The sequence below is a fragment of the Lissotriton vulgaris genome, chromosome 2_1 (genome assembly GCF_964263255.1).
Source record: "Lissotriton vulgaris chromosome 2_1, aLisVul1.2, whole genome shotgun sequence".
In the NCBI taxonomy this organism is placed as follows: domain Eukaryota; kingdom Metazoa; phylum Chordata; class Amphibia; order Caudata; family Salamandridae; genus Lissotriton; species Lissotriton vulgaris.
This window is the reverse complement of record NC_141687.1, coordinates 396234624-396256133: the sequence shown is the minus strand read 5'-3', so window position 1 is coordinate 396256133 and position 21510 is coordinate 396234624. Positions and strand designations below refer to the sequence as shown.

General features: G+C 41.4%; 1 protein-coding gene across 1 annotated transcript in view; it reads left to right on the top strand.

Moving 5' to 3' along the window:
• LOC147730445 (uncharacterized) overlaps positions 1-20082 on the top strand; it is a 65032-nt gene extending 44950 nt beyond the window's left edge. Inside the window, exon 3 of the mRNA XM_086954067.1 lies at positions 20059-20082. Coding sequence (XP_086810193.1) covers positions 20059-20082 — 24 coding nt within the window. The remainder of the gene's footprint in view (positions 1-20058) is intronic.
• The last annotated feature ends 1428 nt before the right edge of the window (positions 20083-21510 follow it).

The following is a 21510-nucleotide window of genomic DNA, read 5'->3' as shown; positions in this document are numbered from 1 at the left end:
CTCCCTGGTTCTCCGACTCCCTAAGGGAACTAAAACGCCTTTGCAGGCAACGAGAGAGAGCCTGGCGATTAGATTTCCTTTCGGATAAAAAGGCCTCCTATAAAGAAGCGATCAAAGCTTACAAAGAAGGGATTAGGATGGCCCAGGCAACCTACTACTCAGATAAAATTCTTGAAGCTAAATCCAAGCCAAAGGAAATCTTCAGTATAATAAAGCTATGTACCAGTACCAATACTGCACCCCCGCCGAATAAAACCCAGGACCAATGCAACGAGCTTGCGGACTTTTTCCATAACAAAGTCTTAAAAATCTACTCTACATTCCCAACAGTAGCCACAAATCGGGACGCGACTGCCCTACCCCTCCCCAGACCGCCTCTTCACCCTGAGCAGCCTTCCCTTGAGCACTTCCTTCCTTTGGATCTCGACACCCTAAACAATGTGGCACGCCAAGTCAAGTCGGGCTCCCCAGGTGATCCTGCCCCTCCGGATGTCCTGTTGCAGGCATCTAAAGCCACCCTGCCGATAATGCTGGAACTTCTAAATTCGTCCATCTCCGCGTGCGTAGTTCCTATGGCTTGGAAGCAAGCCATGGTGCGGGCGCTGTTGAAGAAACTCAGCCTAGACCCCGATGATCATTCCAGTTACCGCCCCATCTCACTTCTCCCTTGGGCTAGCAAGGTCCTGGAGAAGTTTATAAACGCCCAACTCGTTCAGTTCCTAGAGAACCACTCTCTGCTACATACATCCCAGACAGGCTTCAGACCGAAGCATGGTACGGAAACCGCCTTGCTAGCAGTCACCGAAGAATCTCGAAGGGTACTGGATCGGGGGGGATCAGTGGCAGTGATCCTCCTTGATCTAAGTGCCACATTCGATACGGTCAGCCATACCACCTTGCTGGACCGTCTCCACGACATCGGAGTTTCGGGTGACGCACTAAGGTGGTTTGAGTCCTTCCTGTCTGAGAGATCCTTTCGGATCTTTGACGGCGAGACAGTATCCTATAGGAAACCTCTTAGCTGCGGAGTACCGCAGGGCTCCTCCCTGAGCCCTGTGCTGTTCAACGTATACATGAGGCCGCTGGCGGGTGTCGTCGAACCGTACGGCATCAAAATTGTGTCATACGCCGACGACACCCAGCTAGTGGTCTCATTGGCTGCTGGTAACAACAGGCAACTCCCGTAGATCTGCTAAAATGCTTAGAGGATGTCAAGGGATGGATGACCAACTCCTCCCTAAAGCTGAACGGTGATAAGACGGAGCTTATGCTCCTAGGCCCAACCTCTCCAGTGCCTTTCACCGCCTTATGGCCCTGTGCACTAGGCCCTTCCCCCACCCCCAAGGAGAGTGTCAAGAGCCTGGGAGTGTGGCTGGACAACAAACTTTCCTTCTCCACCCAGGCCACTAAGTTGTCCGCCACATGTTTTGGCCTACTAAGAATCCTTAGAAAGATCCTCCCGCTTCTACCTTTAGAGGCTAGAAAGGTGGCGGTACAAGGCCTCATTCAGTCTCGTCTGGATTCAAACAATGCCCTGTATGTTGGGGCACCCGAAATGACCCTCCGGAAATTGCAGATCGTACAAAACTGTGCAGCGCGCACCCTGCTGCAGATCCCACGATCCCAGTCAGCCAGACCTGCTCTGAAGAGTCTCCACTGGCTGCCAGTGAGGCAGAGAGTAGCATTCAAGGCGCTATGCATGGCACATCACGCCTTCTGGAAAACAGGCCCACCCATTAATAACGACCTTGTCATCCCCTATCACCCAAACAGGAACCTTCGGTCGATGGAGGCCTTCCTTGCTGTTGTTCCCAGAGTGAAGAGAGCCAGGTCGGGTGGTAGGCTGTTCTCTCTGAATACCGCCAAACTCTGGAATGCCCTCCCCCGCTCAGCTCAGCGCTTGGACGCCCTTGGGCAGCAATCGCGCTCAATAAATATATTTTCATTTCATTTCATTCATTTCATTCATTCATTTCATCACTCATGACATCACTGATGACACCATCCAGTGAATGTGTGTCTTTCTGAAAAAAAAATATGTTTTATATATGTATATGTAAAGGTCGATGGAAGAATAAATGTTTAAATTATTGTCTTAATTAATGTTTTTTTTAAAAAAATTGATTGGTTAACTGGCTTATTAAGTGTATCTTCGTGAATACATATATTGGCGAGTAATATTTAAATATTTAAATATATGTATCAGTCTTTCACTTTGTGTATAAGTGGCTAGATGGGTTGGTGAGTAGCTACATGTGTGTGTATATGGGTTATTTTATGTTTTTTTAGTATCAATATGAGTGTCTGTATGGTTTGGTGGGGGTGTTACTTAGCACATAGATGTATCAATGACTGACTCACTGTTTGTATGTTTTTTGAAAACAGCATATGTGCAGGACTGTATGAGTGGATGAGTGTGTGTATGTGTGTGTTACTGATTGAATGCCTGTCTCACTAGTGTGTTTATCAGTAACAAGATATATTTTAATCTAGTATATGTGAGTATTGATGTATATAAGTCAGTATATGTGAGAGTGAGAGATTGTAAGAGTTCCTGTTTAAATAAGAAAGTGTTTCTATAAGTGATTGTTTAAGAGAGTACATATGTGTAAGTTTCCTTAGAAGTAAGGTGGTAGTGTGTGTAAATCTTTATATGCAAATAAATGGATGTTTATTAGTTTATTTGCATGTGTGAGTATATGTGTGAGTAACTTTTTGATGACTGTTGGTGTGTAACAGGATGAATAGGGGTATTACTACATATGATGAGTGAGTATATGTATGAGTGACTATATAAAACTGTTGGTGAATGTGTGAATGTGTATATAGATGGTGAAATTACTGAATTGGTTGTTGTAACTGGTATGAGTATATCCACTTTTTTGAAAATGTTAGTTTTTTTTTGAATATGTGTTTCAAAGGTTACTTTACAGTGAAAGGAGGTCAGTCTCTCTGTCACAAGGATGGTGTCATCAGTGATGTCATGAGTGATGTCACTGACCATGTCATGAGTGATGTAATATGTGATGTCATCAGCAGTGCATTGCATGCGCAAGTTATAGTGAGTCCGACTAACTATAACGTGGGAATTTCAATGGTTTTATGTCAGTAAAATTTCCAGCTAACTATAACTGGTGTGAAACCTCTGTTTTTTTCAGTGAATTTAATAGGTTTTTTAAATGCTAATTCCTAACTATAACTGGTGTGAAACCTTTGGTTTTTTCAGTGAATTTCAAAGGTTTTTTAAATGCTAATTCCTAACTATAACTGGTGTGAAACCTTTGTTTTTTTCTGTGAATTTCATAGGTTTTTTAACTGCTAATTTCTAACTTTATATAGGGCTTCATACCTATGTACTTTTTAGTGAATTTCTAAGCTTATTTTTTCGCAAATGTCTATAGCTGAGAAAGGTATGTTTTTCTAAAAATGAACCCTATATTGTATATTAAGATAATATTTTTGTTTTAAAATAATATTTTCTTTTTTTTTTCTTTTTTTTGTTGGTGTGCTCCCGGTGCGCGTACCGGTGAATGCCCCAGTGCGCGTACTGGTGCGCGTCCCGTCAGCGCACCAACAAAAAAAAAAGAAAAAAAAAAGTAAGAAGGAGTGACTATGAGGAATGGGGACAGAGAGAGTGGTGTTAAGAGAAAGAGAGCTAGAGGGAGGAACACAGAGGGACTATGTAATAGATAGTAAGACAGAGAAAAAGTGTAAGAGGAAGTAACTGAGAAAAAGAAAAAGAATAAGGGAGCAAAAGAAGAGACAAAATAGGAAGAAGACTAAAGCAGAGGTTCTGGGAGAATGTGAATGGATGATGAAAGTAAAAGGAAGGACAGTTAAGTATGGGGAATGACAGATAGTGACGGAACCAGAGAAAAGGAACAGCGGTGACGGAGGGAATGAAAATAGCAGTGAGTGTAAGTAAAGAGGAGTGAAAGAGGGTATATATAAGTGAATAAGGGTAAGACATGGGGAGTAACAGAGAGAAAGAAGAGAGAGAGTAAAAGAAGGAGTGTCACAAAGGAACTAAGTGAATCAGTAAAAAAGGTAAGTGAAGGAGTGTGGATAAGCAGAGGTACTGAAAGAAGTTGAATGTGGTAGGAAGTAAACATGGAGGATAAGAATAAGTGAGGGAAGCAAAGTAAAGAAACAGGGGTGAGGTAGGGTGAGAGAAAAATAGTGGAAATAAAACAAAAGGTGATAACAAAAAACATTTTTTAAACACACTTACCATATAATTAATGAAAACTTGTATCTGTGAAAGATAAAAGAAAAACACGTTATAATTACTTAAAAATATATAATAAAATAGAAGAAACAGTGCATGAGGTTTAAAAATCTACAAAAGTTTACTAAGAAATTAAGCAATAGTGAAGGATACAAAAAAAGAAAGAAAGTAATGTAGTTTGAGAAAAAAGAAGGAAAAAGAAATAGAAAGAGAACAAATTCCTAAAGGTAAGTAAGATACTAAAAGAATGTAAGATATCAAAACAAAATCAGTAAAGATAAGAAAGTAAAAGGAAAATGAGTGAAAAGGAGAGGAGTCTGAATGAGAAACTATTAATAAAAAAGAGAAATAGAAGATGACTGAGAGTGAGTGAAGTGAAGTCACAGAGTGAAGGGATGAAAGGAATGAGGTTATTATAGAACGATGGATAAAACAGGAGTGAGAGAGTAAGTACACAGAAAAACAAAAGGACGGACTGAGTGAACTACAGTACAATGAGTGCGAAAAAAAAGGAGAAAAAGAAAGAGAGGGTAAGAAAACTAAAGCAGTGGTACTGAGAGAATATGAAAAAGATAAAAAGTGGTGGAAGGAAGAGAGAAATGCAGACAGTTCCAATTAAATTAGCATACAATTTGACTTCTGAAACATAACTATCTGCTTCCAAATATTCTCCATAGAGCAAACAAGTCTCTATCTAAATTAAATAAATCATTACTTACCTTTACAAATGCTTTGGGAGATTGAAAACAGTGTCAGACACACACACCAATTTCTCTTTAACAGAGCAAAAAGTGTGCACTCAATACACTGAAACCAAGACTGGCATAGAAAATCTCTAACTTTGTACACATATGCCTTAATTCAACCAATCAAAAGTCTTCCCTCACTATTTTCAAACTAACACCCTTCCCCCTCTCAGATCTTTCTATCTGTTACCATAGCAACTCCCTCCTAACTGAACTCTCAGGTTCAAAAGTTTATTGTACAATGTTGCAAATTAACTCAGCAAGGATGTTTGACCTCTCAATACACCAGCCTATCCAGGGTATTCTAGCTTTTAGTGACTTTTTTTAACCATTCAAATTGCTTCTTTCACACAACACAACCATGCACCCTAACTTTCAGTTTTCAACTATCTGAATCCACCAATCATTGCTTGTGATTCAAGAGCAGTGAAACTCCACAATAATTTTTTTGTAAACTCCTACTGTTCCAACTGCCATTTCATTCCTACGCTGCATCTGACTGCACCAGAACCTTCTCACATCATGTATTCTGTATGGATTATAGGACATAGCTACATCCACTGGGCTCAAAGGTATGCAACAAGCAGAAATTATCACAACCTTGATTTATCAAATGTGGAAATCAAGTGGATTGGCCAGAGAGGATTAAAATGTCATCAATTGATACCATTGGTGAAAACATTTTTGCATCTGCCAAGCCCAGACCTCTTAATAGTGCACTGTGGTGGAAATGATTTGGGCACCATGACTGGGGTTGGTCTGGAAATGCTCTTAAAGGACACCTTTCATCAATTGATGACACTTTTTCCACAAACTGCCTTGGTATATTCAAATATATGCCAAAGACAGAAATGGAACTGGTCCAACCAATTTTGTCCACAATTTGAGAAAGCACGGAAACATGTGAATAAATCTGTTTCTGCTTACATGAGTGACTATGGAATGGGTTCAATATACAATAATAACTTGCGTTACAACATGCAAGACATCTACAGAGGAGATGGTGTGCACTTCTCAGATGAAGGAAATAGAATATTCCTCCTGAATTTAAGACTGTGCATTGGAACCTACTTGTAGGTACCTAAATCAGCCACAGCACCCAAAAGCTCTTTTCAGAGCTACCCTACCTCTGATCATTCAAAACGTTTATCTTTTTCTAACTCTTTTCACTATTTTTCACCAAAGTACGCTTCCCGGTACGCTTACCGGTGCGCGTACCAGGCGCTTCCCCCGCGAAAAATTAAAGATTTTTTTTTTTACGTTTATGAGCCTCCTAAGCCCCCCTCAGAAAACCTAGAGGGTCAAGAAGTCTCTACCGTGCCCCCTTCTAGCCATACCGAACATTGTTTGCCCTCCATCTTGTGTCTCGATTGTACCGAAACACAAAATGGAGGACTTCCGTTACGCTGCCGGTGCGTGTGTCGGAGCGCGCACCGGTAAGCGCTCCATAAAAAAAGGTGGGAAAGTAATTTTCAGAAAAACCACTGGAGACACTTTCATCAAATATAGAATAAGCCTTACTACATAGCAGTCCCTACCATTTGCCCAAATTTGGTGGAATTCCATTGAGACATTTAGGCTACAGGCCTGTCTAAATATCCTGAGGTAAATTACATAACAAAAACACATATGAAATGTTAGAATTTACAACCAATTAAAAAGTTTCTTTCATTTTCTACGATTATTTCCTGACATTTGATTGGTTATGTACAAAAATATATATAAAAGAAGAGAGGGAAACACAGCCATTTTGACTACTGCTTCCAGAAGTACATTGGAAAACAAATAACACTGACAACTTCAACTGATTTCTCCAAGGTAAGTTATTATTTTGGAAGTATGTTGTACACTTTAAGTTAATTTCAGAAAAAATATTCTGTTAGTAATATACTATCCCTCTGTAATAGTTATAGATAGAGATAGACTTCTCTGTAATAGTTATGGATTGCGTTACGCTTCTCTGGTATACAGTACCCTAACTCTACTAATATAGTTAATTTGTATGCAATTTTCAGAAAGAAAATGGAAGGAGAAAATCAAGCAAATGTAACTTCTATCGAAGTAAAGGTGGAAAAACCAGAAGAGCAAAAAGATGAACTTGATTTCATGGATGACTCTTTGGATCAACAGTTTATAGAATGTTTGGAACAAATGGAATCATGTACTTATAATTATGAGGAAATACCAGACAATATTATGTTACAAGTTTTATTAAATTATGAAAAAGAATCAGAGGAATAAATTTATATTTAATAATTTTAAATTGTGTGAGACAATATTCATTTTTATATGTAATTCATAAAGTATTACCAAAATAATTACATTATAAAATGAGACTTATAGTATACTGTGCAACTTTTTTTCTGATACAAACTAAGTTTACTCATAGTTACTACCTTTCTCCCACTATATTATCTCCTATGTATATTTTACACCTCTTTTTCATCATAAGGGATCAGGATAGACTACCCATGATCCCCTAGAAATTCTCAGAGAGTGCTTAAAAGATCTGTTTCTGCTTTCCTGACAGACTATGTTATGGATTCCATATACCACAATAACTTCTATAACAACACGCAAGATATATACAGTGGAGATGGTGTACATTAAATTTAAGTCTCTGCATTGGTACCTACATGTAGGTACTTAAATAAAAAAAATAAAAAAATATTGATGAACATAACATTTTTTTAAGGTGATTATTTTTCCCATAGTACGCTCTCCGGTGCGCTCCCCGGTGCGCGTACCGGGCGCTCTCCCAGCGAAAATAAAATTAAAAAAAAAAAACGAGACCCCGCGGGGCCCTTTAATAGCCCCCACATCAAACCTAGGGGGACAGGGGGTGTCTACTCTGCCCCCTTATGGTCTTTTACCCCTTTGTTTTGACCACCTCTCATGTCTCGATCCTACCGAGACACAAGATGGCAGCCGCTCCAGACTGTTTAGAATGTTTACAGACACCCAAGAGCCAATCAGCTTTCTGCGCGCAAGTAGAGTGTCGCGCCTGGAGCGCTCTCCGGTGCGCGCACCGGAGCGCGCCTATAGATATATATATTTTTTTGCACCTAAATTACTCAAAATCCACTGGAGCACATATCTTGAGACATAGCAAAGGCACATCGGGCTACCAGTCCCTACAATTTTGCCAAGTTTGGTGTAAATACATTCAGCCCTTCGAGCTAAAAGTGAAATCGACCGCCCTATGGAAATTAACATTGGGAAAACGCGTTTTGGGCCCCCCTTTTATCTCGGCCCCCGCTTGACGAATCCCCCCCCAAACTTTCAGGGAAGGACCAGGGCGCCGCGAGGCCATTTTGAGGAAATTTTGAGGCAGATTCGTCAACCGAAGCCAAAGTTTTTCCAAATAGAATTTTGAGAATTAACATTGAAAAAAATCCTAACTATAACTACCTACTGGCGACCGCCAGTAGGTAATATATATATATATATATATATATATATATATATATATATATATATATATATATATATATAGTGGCATGGGTATTTTTAAGGGTTTTGGCTGGCAATGGGTTTTTGGGTGGCAAGGGTAATTATGGGGCATAGGGTGGGTGTGGCATTTGGGTGGCATAGGTATGGTGGGCAGATTTGTGAATGGGGGTACACACACAAAGTGATTGAGGCAGCAGTGAAAAAAGAGAGGGTGGTGGACAGGAGCACTCTCCTTAGGCCTAAAACCAAGGGGATGAGAGAACAAGTAGTGGGGCAGGTCACCACTTACCATTCAAAATCTGCTGAAGTAGGGGCTATTGTTAGGAAACATTGGCACCTAGTGAAATTGGAATACACTATTGGGAAATGTGTTAGCCCCAGCCTGCTGATATCCTATCGTAGATGAAGCTCACTCAAGAATATGCTTGTGCACTGCTATGAGGAGACAAGTTCTTCCCTTGGAAATACCTGGTTGAGGAAACTGCCAGGCCATTACAAGTGTGGTAAGTGCAAAGCATGCACACACTGTACCAATGTCAAAATGGTGGCACTTCCGAATGACAGAAAATGGAAAAAAAGGCATTTTATCAACTGCAATACTGATTTTGTGGTATATGTTTTGGTATGTGTCTGTGTATTGTGCTAGGTGGGAAGCGCCATTTTTCCTGTGAAAAAGAAAATATTGGAACATTTGAGAGCTATCAGGAATAATGATGCTTATTACCCAATGGCGAGACACTGCAATATGCTATATGGACCCAACACTGAAAATCTCTAGATTTCCTTTTTTGTTGTTGACAGGATCCTGGCAAGAACGAGAGGGGGAGACAGAGAACGAATACTGAGGAGGTTAGAGTCGGAGTACATCACCCATCTACATAGTAAACAGCCAGGTGGACTCAATTAGGATGAAGAGCTTCATGTGTACCTGGGTTGAAAGGCAGAGCTACAATTCACCTGTTTCAGTGTTCTCTGGGACAGCCCAGTGATCCTGGTATCCCTGTTTCTCCTCTCCACTTTCCACTCTGAGTCGTCTCAATATGTATGTGGCGGGTTCTCTTCCTTGTTCTGATTTTGCTCATATTGTTTCAGGCAAAGGTGCTTTTCCTTTTCTCTTCTTCCAGGGTCACCCCTTTTTGGTAGGGGACGTCTCTGTTTCCAAGCAGCCCATGACCGACAATGAGCTAAGTTTTGAGTTAGTAGTGTGGTCACTTGACCAGGCACTTTGATGGCTACTCTGATTGTAGATCACCTGATCTCTTTTGAGAAACACTTGCGATGTTAGTGGCCCTTTATCATCGATTTGTGACATAGAGCTGCTTTGATTCAATTTGAGACTCCTAATGTAATAGGCACTGGTCATGTGTCATCATGACATTTACTAGAGCCTGGCTTTACTGGATAGGGTCGAACCAGATAGATCCTATTTGTGCAGCTAGGAGTTCCCCTGGAGCTTTGACTGTGCATTGATTTTGAAGTGCACTTTCTCTTCCATAATGTTTTTTTAAAACATTTTTTTGTATGTTTCTTTATTTTATGACCAGCATATAGGTTTATAATAGATATGTTATAGGTTTATACTTACCTGTAAAATTATTGGGGTAAAGACAATCATGGTAAAGGCATAGTGGTTGTAAAAAACAGTTACTGTTAAAACATTTGTGGTTTAGACTAAGTTGTTGACAAGGCATCATTGTTAAGACTGAAGTTGTTCCGGAGTTTTTTGTTCCCTCATACAACCGTGTCCCGCCATTCTTGTGTGAGTCAGGGCTGGCCTGACTAAACCTGGGCTGCATTTAGAGTAGTGGGAGGAGATTTCATTGCACCTGAATGGACCTGGTCTGCCTTGGACAATGCTGTCTCCATCTCCGGCTAGGAAGCTGGGCCATAGAGGACCAAACTGGTTTGGACTGAGCACAGACACTCTCTGCCTTAGAGTACAAAGAAAAATGCTGTACAAATATCGGGGCCCAGACCCCAGAACTTAAGAACTCACTTGAATCAAGGATCCTGCCAAGTAGAAGAGCTGGAAGAACTGCCAGGAGGAGTACTGCCCCTTTGCTGTGCTGTTGCTTTGTTGGATTGGCCTTCAGTTGCTGCTTCTGCCTTGGGCAGTGAAATGACAGGATTGAACTTTCTTTACTTGTTGCTGAGTATCTCCAAGGGCTTGAAATACAGCTTTCCTCCTGTTCACGAAGTCTCAGGGACAGCAAAGACTTCACTTACCTCTGGCTACTGCCTCTTGAACCATGTGTTTCAGTTGCCACAGAGGGGGAAAGCAGCTGACACCGTCACCGACACCGCTGCGGGCTCTGTGTCCTGAAGGCACTTCAGAGGGTAACGCTGCACTTTGCACCACCGCCCTGGACTCACGACAACGTCGCTACACGCCGATCTTGCCACCCGTGATTGCACCATCGTTTGGGGGCACCACTCGTAAGTCACACGATGCACCGCTCCGTCCAACCCCGCTATCTGGGCTGACCGACGCTAGCTCCCATCAACTGGCACTGTCACTTACACCGTGACCCGTTAGAACCACCACGAGCACCGCCTCACTCCGCACCACAGCCCTGGTCTCACCAACGCCTCTGGATGACCATCATGAGTCGTTGCCTGCACTGTGACTTGAGGGCACCGTACGCCACTGCTATGTTTCACACTGCAACTGTGATGGTTTCCACAACCGGCCCGAACCGATGCCGTCGGCCGGAACTGTTGGATTCTGTTGTTTTCAGCACCGCTTTTAGCACCGGATGAAGCTACAATTTCAAGGAACTGCATTTTTAAGTCATATTAGCAAAGTGCCTATTTTTGATTACTTTATGTTGGTCATTTCTCGTTTTGATCTTGTTTGCACATATAAATATTGGTTATTTTTCTTAAAATGGTGTGGTGTCCTTTTGTATTGTTTTCACTGTATTTCTGTTGGTTATGTACAAATGCTTTAAACACTGCCTCTGAGATAAGCCTGGTTGATCATGCCAAGCTACCAAGGAGGTGAGTAGGGGTTATTTCAGTAGTGTATCCCCCTTATACTGATTAGAAGGAAGGGTCCCTATTTGGACAATGGTGCAAAACATTGATAACTACAGACACCCATTTCCAACATCCATTCAGTATTGTGTGTAGTTTGAAACAGGAAAAAATGCAGTTATGTCTTTTCGCCATAAATTCCTTTTTTTAACTATTTTTAGGTCTGGCCTAGAAACAGCTTTATATATCTTGATGCCTCATGTAAAAAAAGTTTTTTTTAAATACAAATGCATATATCCATAGAGGGGCTCGGACTTACTCCTATTCATTCTTAGTTCTGTTCAATCATTATTCTCATTTTGTGGCTGTCTGTCAGAACCCCTTTCATAGGGCCAGGGGGCACACAGTTCAAAATGCACGCCATATCAGTCATAAATCATTGCTAATGTACATACTCACTTTTAGAAAAGCATTTTTATTTCTACCGGTAAGAACACAAAGGATAAATACAACATTTACAAACAACTACACAGTCCTACTGAGGTCAGGGCTCTTGTGTTTCTTTAGGTGGTTACCCGGCTCCACTCCCTCCTCGCTTTTCGTGATAGTAGTTATTCCTCATTCACTATATGCAACACCCAGGGCAAACTTGCTGGTAGTACGAGTCTCAAGAGTCCACTGTGACTCTATTTTAAAGTCAACACTATTCCAACATTGCAACTAGCAAGCAAGTTCTTCCAGGGCCAACTGGCACAACATCAGTCTTACCCGCACCTGCTGGTTTGGGGTGTCCAGAATACCAGACTACACTCCTACCATGAGCACTTGGAGCAGCAACAGATGAATGAGGTGAGTTTGTCTCAAAAGGTCCAAGCGGGCTGCATCCAGCGGGCACTAGTGCTTACCTTGTAAAATATGAAGTCCAGGTGCTCAAATGTTTGTTGGAGGCCACACCCACTTTTCCCTGGCTCCACCCACTTCCTCCACTGGTCCACCCACTTAGTCAATTGGCTTCACCCACATCCTCAATGGGCACTGCTAAAGTTAGATGTAATACCCAATCTGAATTTCAGCAAGAGTGCCTTCCTCATAAGCAAATGCAACAATAAACATAATTTTACTGAAAGTAATGAACAATGAAGTAGTGATGTCTGAGTTTTTCAAAATCTGTTTCTGAAGCTCCCTTGAATTGTACCATTAAGAAGAATGCATGGGGGCATACTTGCCTGCATACGATTAAATATCTTCAGATTTGTGAGTTTGAAAGTTACCTAGAACGGGTGTTCTACGTTTAAAAAGAGTTACACAGGCTTGTCAGGCACACTGAGACTGGCACTTTGGCAATGCCTGATATGCTAGTACAACACCATGTTTAAAAGCAGGAGTGCATTTACTAAAGCTATGGGCAAAAATTTGTCTCTAGTGCAGTCTTTAAAAAAAGCAATAGTTGATGATAAAGGCGAGTACAAAACCAGAGTAAGCCCAGGCTGTGCTCGTCTCTTAGGTTCTTATGAAACAGTAGTACAAAATATAGTGTTAGCAACCATTTTTGCACTCCCTACGATAACCCGCAAATACCTTTTATTCAAAATGATTTGCATGGATTTTGATATTGTAAAAAAACTGAGATCTGGCGAACATAAAGGTTTCCACGTTCTAACATGAACATGAGAATAAAGTCAAAGCTGTAGGTTGAGAAACAACTATCTATCTGTCTATCTATCTATCTATCTATCTAGGAAGAGAAAGCTACTGCAATTTGTATGGCTATCATTTGTCTGGGATGATGTATCCAAACTTCAGATTAAAAATCTATTTTTTTTTAAGTGACCTAATGCGTGCCAGTTTGGACAAAAACACGTTGCCATGCTTTCAATATAATGACTTGCAGAAAAAAATACCAGGCTCATGGGAGGGCCACACCATTTCCATCAACATCGTCTTTCACATAAAAACTAAATAGGAGTCAGCGCTTGATTACTTAAAATGCTGTCACGCTGTGGTGTTCTGAGAATGACAAGCAGGTAATAAAAGAGAGCGGGAATGGCTTCAACAGAAAAATAAAAATAAAAGAAAGTATCAAGATGGAGCATGTAAAAGACAGAAGGCCATTAAGAAGGAGAGGGTAAAAAAAGAAGAAATGAAGAGAGAGCGAAAACAGACTGAGAGGGGCAAGGAAAGAGAAGGAGGGGCAGGTAAAAGATAGTGAAAAAAGTGTGAGAGGGAGAGAAAGACAAAGAGACCACTTTCCAACTGTAATTGCATTAAAGGTATTTTCGTATAATGTATTCCGAGAGGAGGGAGTGCCTGATGCAGAGCAGGATGTACCAATACTTTATGATACTTTGGCTTCAAATCATGTTAATAATAGGTATTAATTTAACATGAAAATATTAACTTGTTAAATTAGGGGATTACAAAAGGCTGTGGCACCTGCCAGGCCTCAAATGTGTGCCCCTCTGGTTGTTAACATGTCTCTACCGCACATTTGTAATTCTCAAAGTTATCTTCACAGATTGTACAACCTTCCCGCAGCTTTAGGGGTGGAGTCAAGTACAAACAAGCATTTGCAATGCAATAGGTCTCGCAATAGGTAAGTTTGAACTATTGGTTTTGTAAATGACAATTTTTTGTTTTGAAATTAGTTAAAGTAATATATTTGTCATTTACAATGCTAATAGTTATAACTTTTGCAAGTGTGACACCTATAACCTGGGTAGCGCTGAGTGATGCTGTGGTGGTGCTGAGTGGTGCTGTGGTGGTGCTAAGTGGTGCTGAGTGTTGCTGTGTTGGTGGTGAGTGGTGCTGTGGTGGTGATTAGTGGTGCTGTGGTGTTGATGAGTGTTTGTGTGGTGGTGTTGAGTGATAATGTGGTGATGCTGGGTTAGCGCTGAGTGATGAAGTGGTGATGCTGAGGCTAGAAAGGCACAAAAAAGAGTGTTAGAGAGGGCAGAAGGTCAGAAAAACAAGGGATAAAAAATGCTTGTGTTGTAAATGTAGGTATTGTGATCAAAGTAACACCTCCTTTTTTTGTACTAGATAATTACAATTTTTTTTCCACTAGAAAAAAACGTAATCCTTGTGAAGAAAACAAGACTGGGAGGATGGAAGTACAATAAGCTCTTGGTATTGCTGTGGGGGGGGGGGGAGGGGGGGGGGGGGAGTAGAAATCTGAGACATGGCCTGGTAGTCGTTAAAATTGTGAAGCAGTGGGCGTTTTTGAGAAACATTAGGACTTGTTCATACTTGAAAGTCATTCTTAAATGGCCTGCGTTAAAAAAGTGAACAGCATTGGTAAATGTTTAGAAGTTGTGCGGCATACTTTGTTTTTATGATGTGATTTGTATCACATATTTTGATGTCTTGACGTAAGCATTAAAATACAAGTTGTTGCCACAATTTGTATTTATGATGTGACTTGTCAAATATGTTTGGATGGAATGACGTAAAGAGCAAAATACAAGTCTTGCGACAAACTTTGTATTTATGATGTGACTTGTATATTTTTTTGATGCAATGATGTAAACATGCAAAATACAATTCTTTTGCCACACTTTGCAATTATGATGTGATTTGTATTACATATTTTGATGTAATGACGTAAACTGCAAAATACAAGTTGTGCGCCACACTTTGTATTTAAGATGTGTATCACATAATTGAAATCAAAGACGGAAACAGCAAAGTACAATTTGTGGATCAAGTCTGTGGCCTGAGTAATGGGGTTTGAGATTAAAAAAAAGTAGAACGATGAGCGTGCATGAGAGTGAGGGGGGGTGGAATAGACAAACGTGCAGCTGACTGAGAGAGAGGCTGTGGTCTGCGTGTTTGCGCGCAGTAAAGGAAAAGAAATGTACCAAAAGCATGAAACCTTTTCCATATTTTTAGATGCAATGACGGCAACAGCAAAATACAAGTCGGGCGCTACACTTTGTACTTATGATGTGACTGTGGATGGGCCGTTGTGTTTTTCGTTTCCTTTATCTCAGATTTGCATTTCACAGCGGATGGCCGCCAACAGATAAGAATCTTTATGGCTGAGCTTAAAGCACTCCAGTATCTTGGTGTGGTTTCGTCCCCAGACACCCCCCACCCTCCCCACGAAACAAAAACATGATGGTACACACAATTGCAGAGCTTTGTGTTAGTCTTTGTTACAAATGTTCTGTGGTGCAGAGGCCATAGTGAGTAGGTCTTATGTCACTTTTGAAAAATCATGACTATCACGCAAGTTATGGAACAAGTCTGTTGCCTGATTAATGGGGTTTGCGATAAAAAAAATGGGAGAGTGAAGAGCGTGCATGAGACGGAGGGAGGGGGTGGAATGGACGAACGTGCAGCTGACTGAGAGAGAGGCTGTGGTCTGGGTGTTTGCACGCAGTAAAGGAAAAGAAAAAATGTACCAAAAGCATGAAACTTGTATCATATATTTAGATGCAAAGACAGAAACAGTAAAATACAAGTCGGGCGCCACAGTTGGTTCTTGTGTGACTTGTATCACATATTTGGATGCAATGACGACTTGTATCACCTAAAAGAATAGCACGCAAGTAATGGAGTCTGTGGCCTGAGTAATGGGTTTGGAGAGCGAAGAGCATGCATTTTGTATCACCTAAAAGAATAGCACGCAAGTAATGGAGTCTGTGGCCTGAGTAATGGGTTTGGAGAGGGAAGAGCGTGCATGAGAGGAAGGGGGGGTGGAATAGACGAACGTGTAACTGACTGAGAGAGAAGCTGTGGTCTGCGTGTTTGCGCGCAGTAAAGGAAAAGAAATACATTTTACCAAAAGCATGAAACTTGTATCATATATTTAGATGCAATGACGGAAACAGCAAAATAAAAGTCGGGCGCCCCACCTTGTACTTATGATGTGACTTGTATCACATAAAAAAGTAGGACGCAAGTAATGGAGCAAGTCTGTGGCCCGAAGGGGCCTAAAAAAAAAATCAGCGTCCGTGAAATGAAAGCCTTTGATGCAGCAGGGGGCGAAGCGGAACCCCTTGAAGTTAAGCTGCTGGCGGCACCATGCTGGGGAAGTAACAGATGGCTTGGATGTGAAGCTCTTGGAGGCAGGCGGCTCGGACAAAAGCTTGTGCACGAGAGCACATGCACTCGTGGAAATCCGCTTTTTTGGGGAGCTTAGTTTAGGTTTTGCGCTCTACAAATATACTAAATAAATAAATAACTCTTGGTTTCACCGCAATAGACTCGTCCTATTCATTCCTGCGGAATGGAATAGGCCGAGACCTAAAAAGGGACCTTACAAATAGGACTGGTTGTGTTTTCACGTTGCTGCAAATGTCTTATGTTCATAAAACAGCTTTGTGCTCTTCTTGTAAAGAGAACGTTCTCTTCACCAACGTGCTGCGAATTGATTATATTTAACTGTAAGAGCTAGTCAGTGGCTAACTAGACAATTAAAATAATTGCAAGACGTGGCAATCTGAAAACAAATCTGCACACGCTGCCTGCCGCACACAGAACTAAATAATCCAGATTCCAGCCCAGGGCAGGCCTTAACTTAACCGATCCTTGGCACTAAATTAAGTTCACACTTACTACGGAAGCCTCGCAAAATGAAATCACATTTCTACTGTGCCTGTTTGAGAACCAGGACAACAGGACTTACCCATAGACTCTGTGACTTCTCAAAGTCTCAATCAAACCAAAGTCTAGCCTATTTGGCCCTTTTGCCTTGATGCTGCTTAAGACCATGTGAAGAATCTGCAAATTTGCGTATTCCAAATGTGTACGATCGACGGCCGTGGGCCGCTACTAGGCCAGGACAGGCACTGCAGTAGTGCATCATGGAATCTTGTGGAGCCACTGCTGGAGATACCACCACGGTGACCGGCGTCATGCCACCACACTCGAAAAAATAAAACAGAGTTGGTATGGCAATGGTATACTTACGGTTTACTCGTAGTGGGGGGTCGTGTCACTGCCCTATTAACTGGATATGCCTCTGCTCCTCCACGCCGTCGGGCTGACAATGACTCATGGGTGGGGTGCGGCCAGGGCGTCACGTGACACTCTGAAAACAATATGCGCAGGCTGCCTGCCACACACAGCCAGCAGAACCAACTCCAGCCAGATTCCAGCCCAATTCAGTGTCCCTACTCCCGCCCACGGGCAACACTGAACCAAGGGCTGAGACTGCCGTCGTATAATATGAATTTTGGCTTAGGCAGTAGCGACCACAGCAGCAACACTTCACCGGGAATCAGTCTGGAGACAAGAACAACAACAATCTGCACAATAAAGGAGTCATGCTGATGTGACGTGCAAACGCTGCCATGTATAGACCCGGCCCTGATAAGTAAGTGCCAGCACAAATTAAGCACTGGCGGGTGAAGAGTTCCTCACAAGCGGGTGCACCACTGAAGCGGCTGGAGGTTCTTTGTGGCTCCTTCTTGTAGAGTAAGTGTTTGATCCATCCCACAGTGGGGAATGGGGTAATGCAGTGATCCTGAAATGGGTCCCTCGCCTCGTTAACGGTGCACAAGTACTCCCACAGTGGCCTCACTTCTCTGGCAAGTGGTGTTGGTCATGGTGCAGATCTTGTTGCTTCAGGTAACCCCCTTTGGCCTACGGGGGCACCGTATCCTCTCTGTACATGGGCTCCAGTCCCTTCCGCATAGTGAAGTCCTCAGCGGTGGCCCCGCCTGGCATACGGGCTTCTGGCTCACCATGCCACAAGGACAACCACCCTCTCAGTACAGCAATCTTCTCGCTTCAGCCCCTCCTATCACACAGTATCCTCCTCCTCACTCCACACGGGCTCCCTCTCAATCAGCACAGCGATGCACATGGCTCAATTCAGTGCTGTAGAGTGGAGTGTCGGAGAGTAGAGTTAAGTGGTTTGGAGTAGCAAAGAATGTCACAGAGTCGAGTGGCGTAGAGTGGAGTTAAATAGAGTGGAGTGAAGTAGAGTGGAGTAAAGTGGCATAGTGTGGAGTAGAGTGTAGTGGATTGGCATATAGTTGAGTGGCGTAGAGTGTCTTGAAGTAGAGTGGCATAGAGTGTTGTGGCATGGAGTGTCATGGCGTGGAGTAGAGTACTGTAGAGTGGAGTGATGTAGAATGGAGAGACATAGAGTGGAGTACAATGGCATAGAGTGAAGTGTAGTTGCTTACAGTGCAGTGTCGTAGAGTGGGGTGGCATGGAGTGGAGTGGCGAAGAGTGGAGTGGCTTTTAGTGAAGTAAAGTTTCCTGGAGTAGTGCTGATTGGAGTGGCACAGAGTGGAGTAAAGTGGCGTGGAGTGTTGTAGAGTGGAGTGGCATAGAAGTGGGTGGAGTGGAGTGGAGTGCCTTAGAGTTGAGTGGTGTAGAGTTGAGCAATATAGAGTGGCATACTATTAGTAAAGAGCACTAACTAAAATAAAGAAATTTGTAGACAGAACATTGTTTGTCACAGGCATGTGCGACTGATAAACTGGTAGTGGTAGAGATAAGTACAATCAATCAGGCAAAAAGATAGGAAACAGGAATTCTTTTAAAAGAAATACAGCAAGTTTACAGTTATGAGCTAGCATACAAGGGAAACAATTGAAAACACATATACTCATTTGGAGTGCCTCACGAAGAAAAAAAAGGAGTTCTGTTGTAAATACCATTTTATGTTGTTCTTAATTAGTCTATTTTCCAACTTCATTAGTTCTGTGTCAATTCTAGAATACTGTCAATGTTCCTTGCATACTCTGGTTGATCTAGTGTTCCAGCTGTAGACAGTTGGAGCCTGGCCAGATGAGGAGCTGAGTGTTTGTTATCTGTGCTTCAATAAATATCTACTCTATTTCTCACGAAGAGATCTTTGATGGATTCCAGTTATTTACAAAATTTTTTGCCACAAGGAAAACTTCTGACCAGGCAGTGGATCAATGTATTGATTAGCGGACCCTTACAGATTACAAGCAGTGCAAGAACCCAAGGAAAAAGAGAACTGCGTGCACAGCATTGAAGTAGTATGATTATACTATCTAGGAGCGAAGAAAATGGTAAGCTCTAATAACTTTATGGATTATTTTGTATGAGCGCAATTTGAATGTATGCGCGAGCAATTTGAGCCTGAGAGCGCTCGTGAGACTGTGTCGGCAACGGAGAACGAAAGAAGCGTGTAACAGTCTGATCTGGAAAACATTGTTGTTACCCAGCAACGTAAATTCTTTGATGCGTACAGCAGATCGAGCTCGAGAGCTTTGCCGTCACTTAGCAACGTAATTTTGTGACGTATTGTGTCAGCTGATTCGGTGTAGTCAAGCGTATCCAGGCAACCGATCACTCAACAAACGCCCACTGTCATCACGCATCTGCGTAAAGCGTCAAGACATCGGCGGCCATTATTGACGGCAAGAGTAACGCCCCCAAGATCCTCTCAGATAATGATAGATTGACTATTAAGACGCATTCAAGCAAATTCTTGGCGAAGTAACGAAACAAAATGAATAAAAGAAAGACAATTCGGCATTCATTCCACCAAGTAAGGAACCTGACGAAGTAAAGAACTTTGAAAGAAGAAAATATTGGAGACAAACAGCACAACATTCTGTAGTGCTGTTTTCATCACCTGTTTTGGAACTCATTTTTCTTTATTATTGTTTATTTATTAAGAAGTTCTTTACTTGTTTGTCATATTAACTTCATTTTCCTTTCTAGGTGCAACAGTCAATAATTACTTAAGCTAATATTAATATTAATATTTAAACCTTTGTGGTCTATATTCAATATTTACAAGGGTTTTTTTTAAAAAAAAGAGAAAGAGCATGTCACAGCAAGTTAATGTAGCCTTGCCACCTCAGTTTTTGAGTGAACCAGGGAACCCCAATATCTCATGGGAAGATTGGATAGCAATGTTTCACAATTATATAGAGGCCTTAGATGGTGAAGATTTCTCTCCAAAGAGAAAAAAAGCATTATTAATGACCACGTTGGGTAAAGAGGGTCAGAGAATATTTAAATACTTACCTCAAGTTCTAGCATCAGGCAGTCAAACTAGTTTGGATGAATTTAAAGAAGCAGTAACCAGACTTGAAGTAAGATTGGCTAAAGAGGAACATTTGGTAATGAACCGTTATAAGTTTTATAAAAACAAACAAAGAGATGAAGAGTCTATTGATGACTTTGTTGCTTGCCTACGAGAATAATCTGTAAAATGCAATTTTGCTCATATGACCGATGAGCTACTACGTGACCAATTAATTGTACAATGCAACAATTGCAAGATTCAGGAGAGATTATGGGCGGCAAAAAATCCATTGTTAAATTTTGCCATTGACCTAGCAAAGGTTGTAGAAGAATCTGAAAAATGTATGAGAGAATTACAGAAATGTGGTTCAGAACAAAAAATTGCTGAGATATCTGACAAGAGTTCCATTGTCAGTGATAATAGTGATGTAGAATCTGGTGCTGTAGCTGTAGTAAGGAAAAAAGGTTACTTATTGCAAAAGAAGAATGTCTCTAGCCAAAACAAGATGTGTTTGCGGTGTGGCAGTTACTCTCATAATTCGAGTGCAAGATTTTGCTTTGCTAATAACAAGGAGTGTGTGGCAAATTAGGACACTTTACAAAGATGTGTAAAGTTAAAGCGAAGAGTACAGTAGCTCTAGTAGATGTTCAGGATAACATAAGAAGAGATATGAACACAATTTTAGTCTTAGAGGACTCTACTGTGTGCGTTTCTCAAGAGAAAAGAGAGATAAGACCAAAAGCAAATTTTGTGATTGATAAAAAAATATTTGTTTAATGGTGGATTGCAGTTCTAAGTGGACTATCATCCAGAATTCTATGTTAAATCAAGTTTGGGGTAATAGATTACTTGAATCCAGCGAAATTTCACCTGCAGGTTATCAAGGTGAAAAAATTGATATACTTGGTTCTTTTGAGTGTGACATATGTTTCAAGAACAGAAAAACATATGGGAAAGTGTATGTATCGGTGGATGGTCCAGCAATTTTGGGTTGGATGCACCAATTCGATCTTCACATAATTGTCAATCAAGGGGTGAGGAACAGGTCATGGTGGTTGATGACTTTAGTGTCAATGAGATCTTACTTAAGTTCAAAAATGTATTTAGAGAAGAACTAGGAGAACTGAAAGGTTATGTTCATA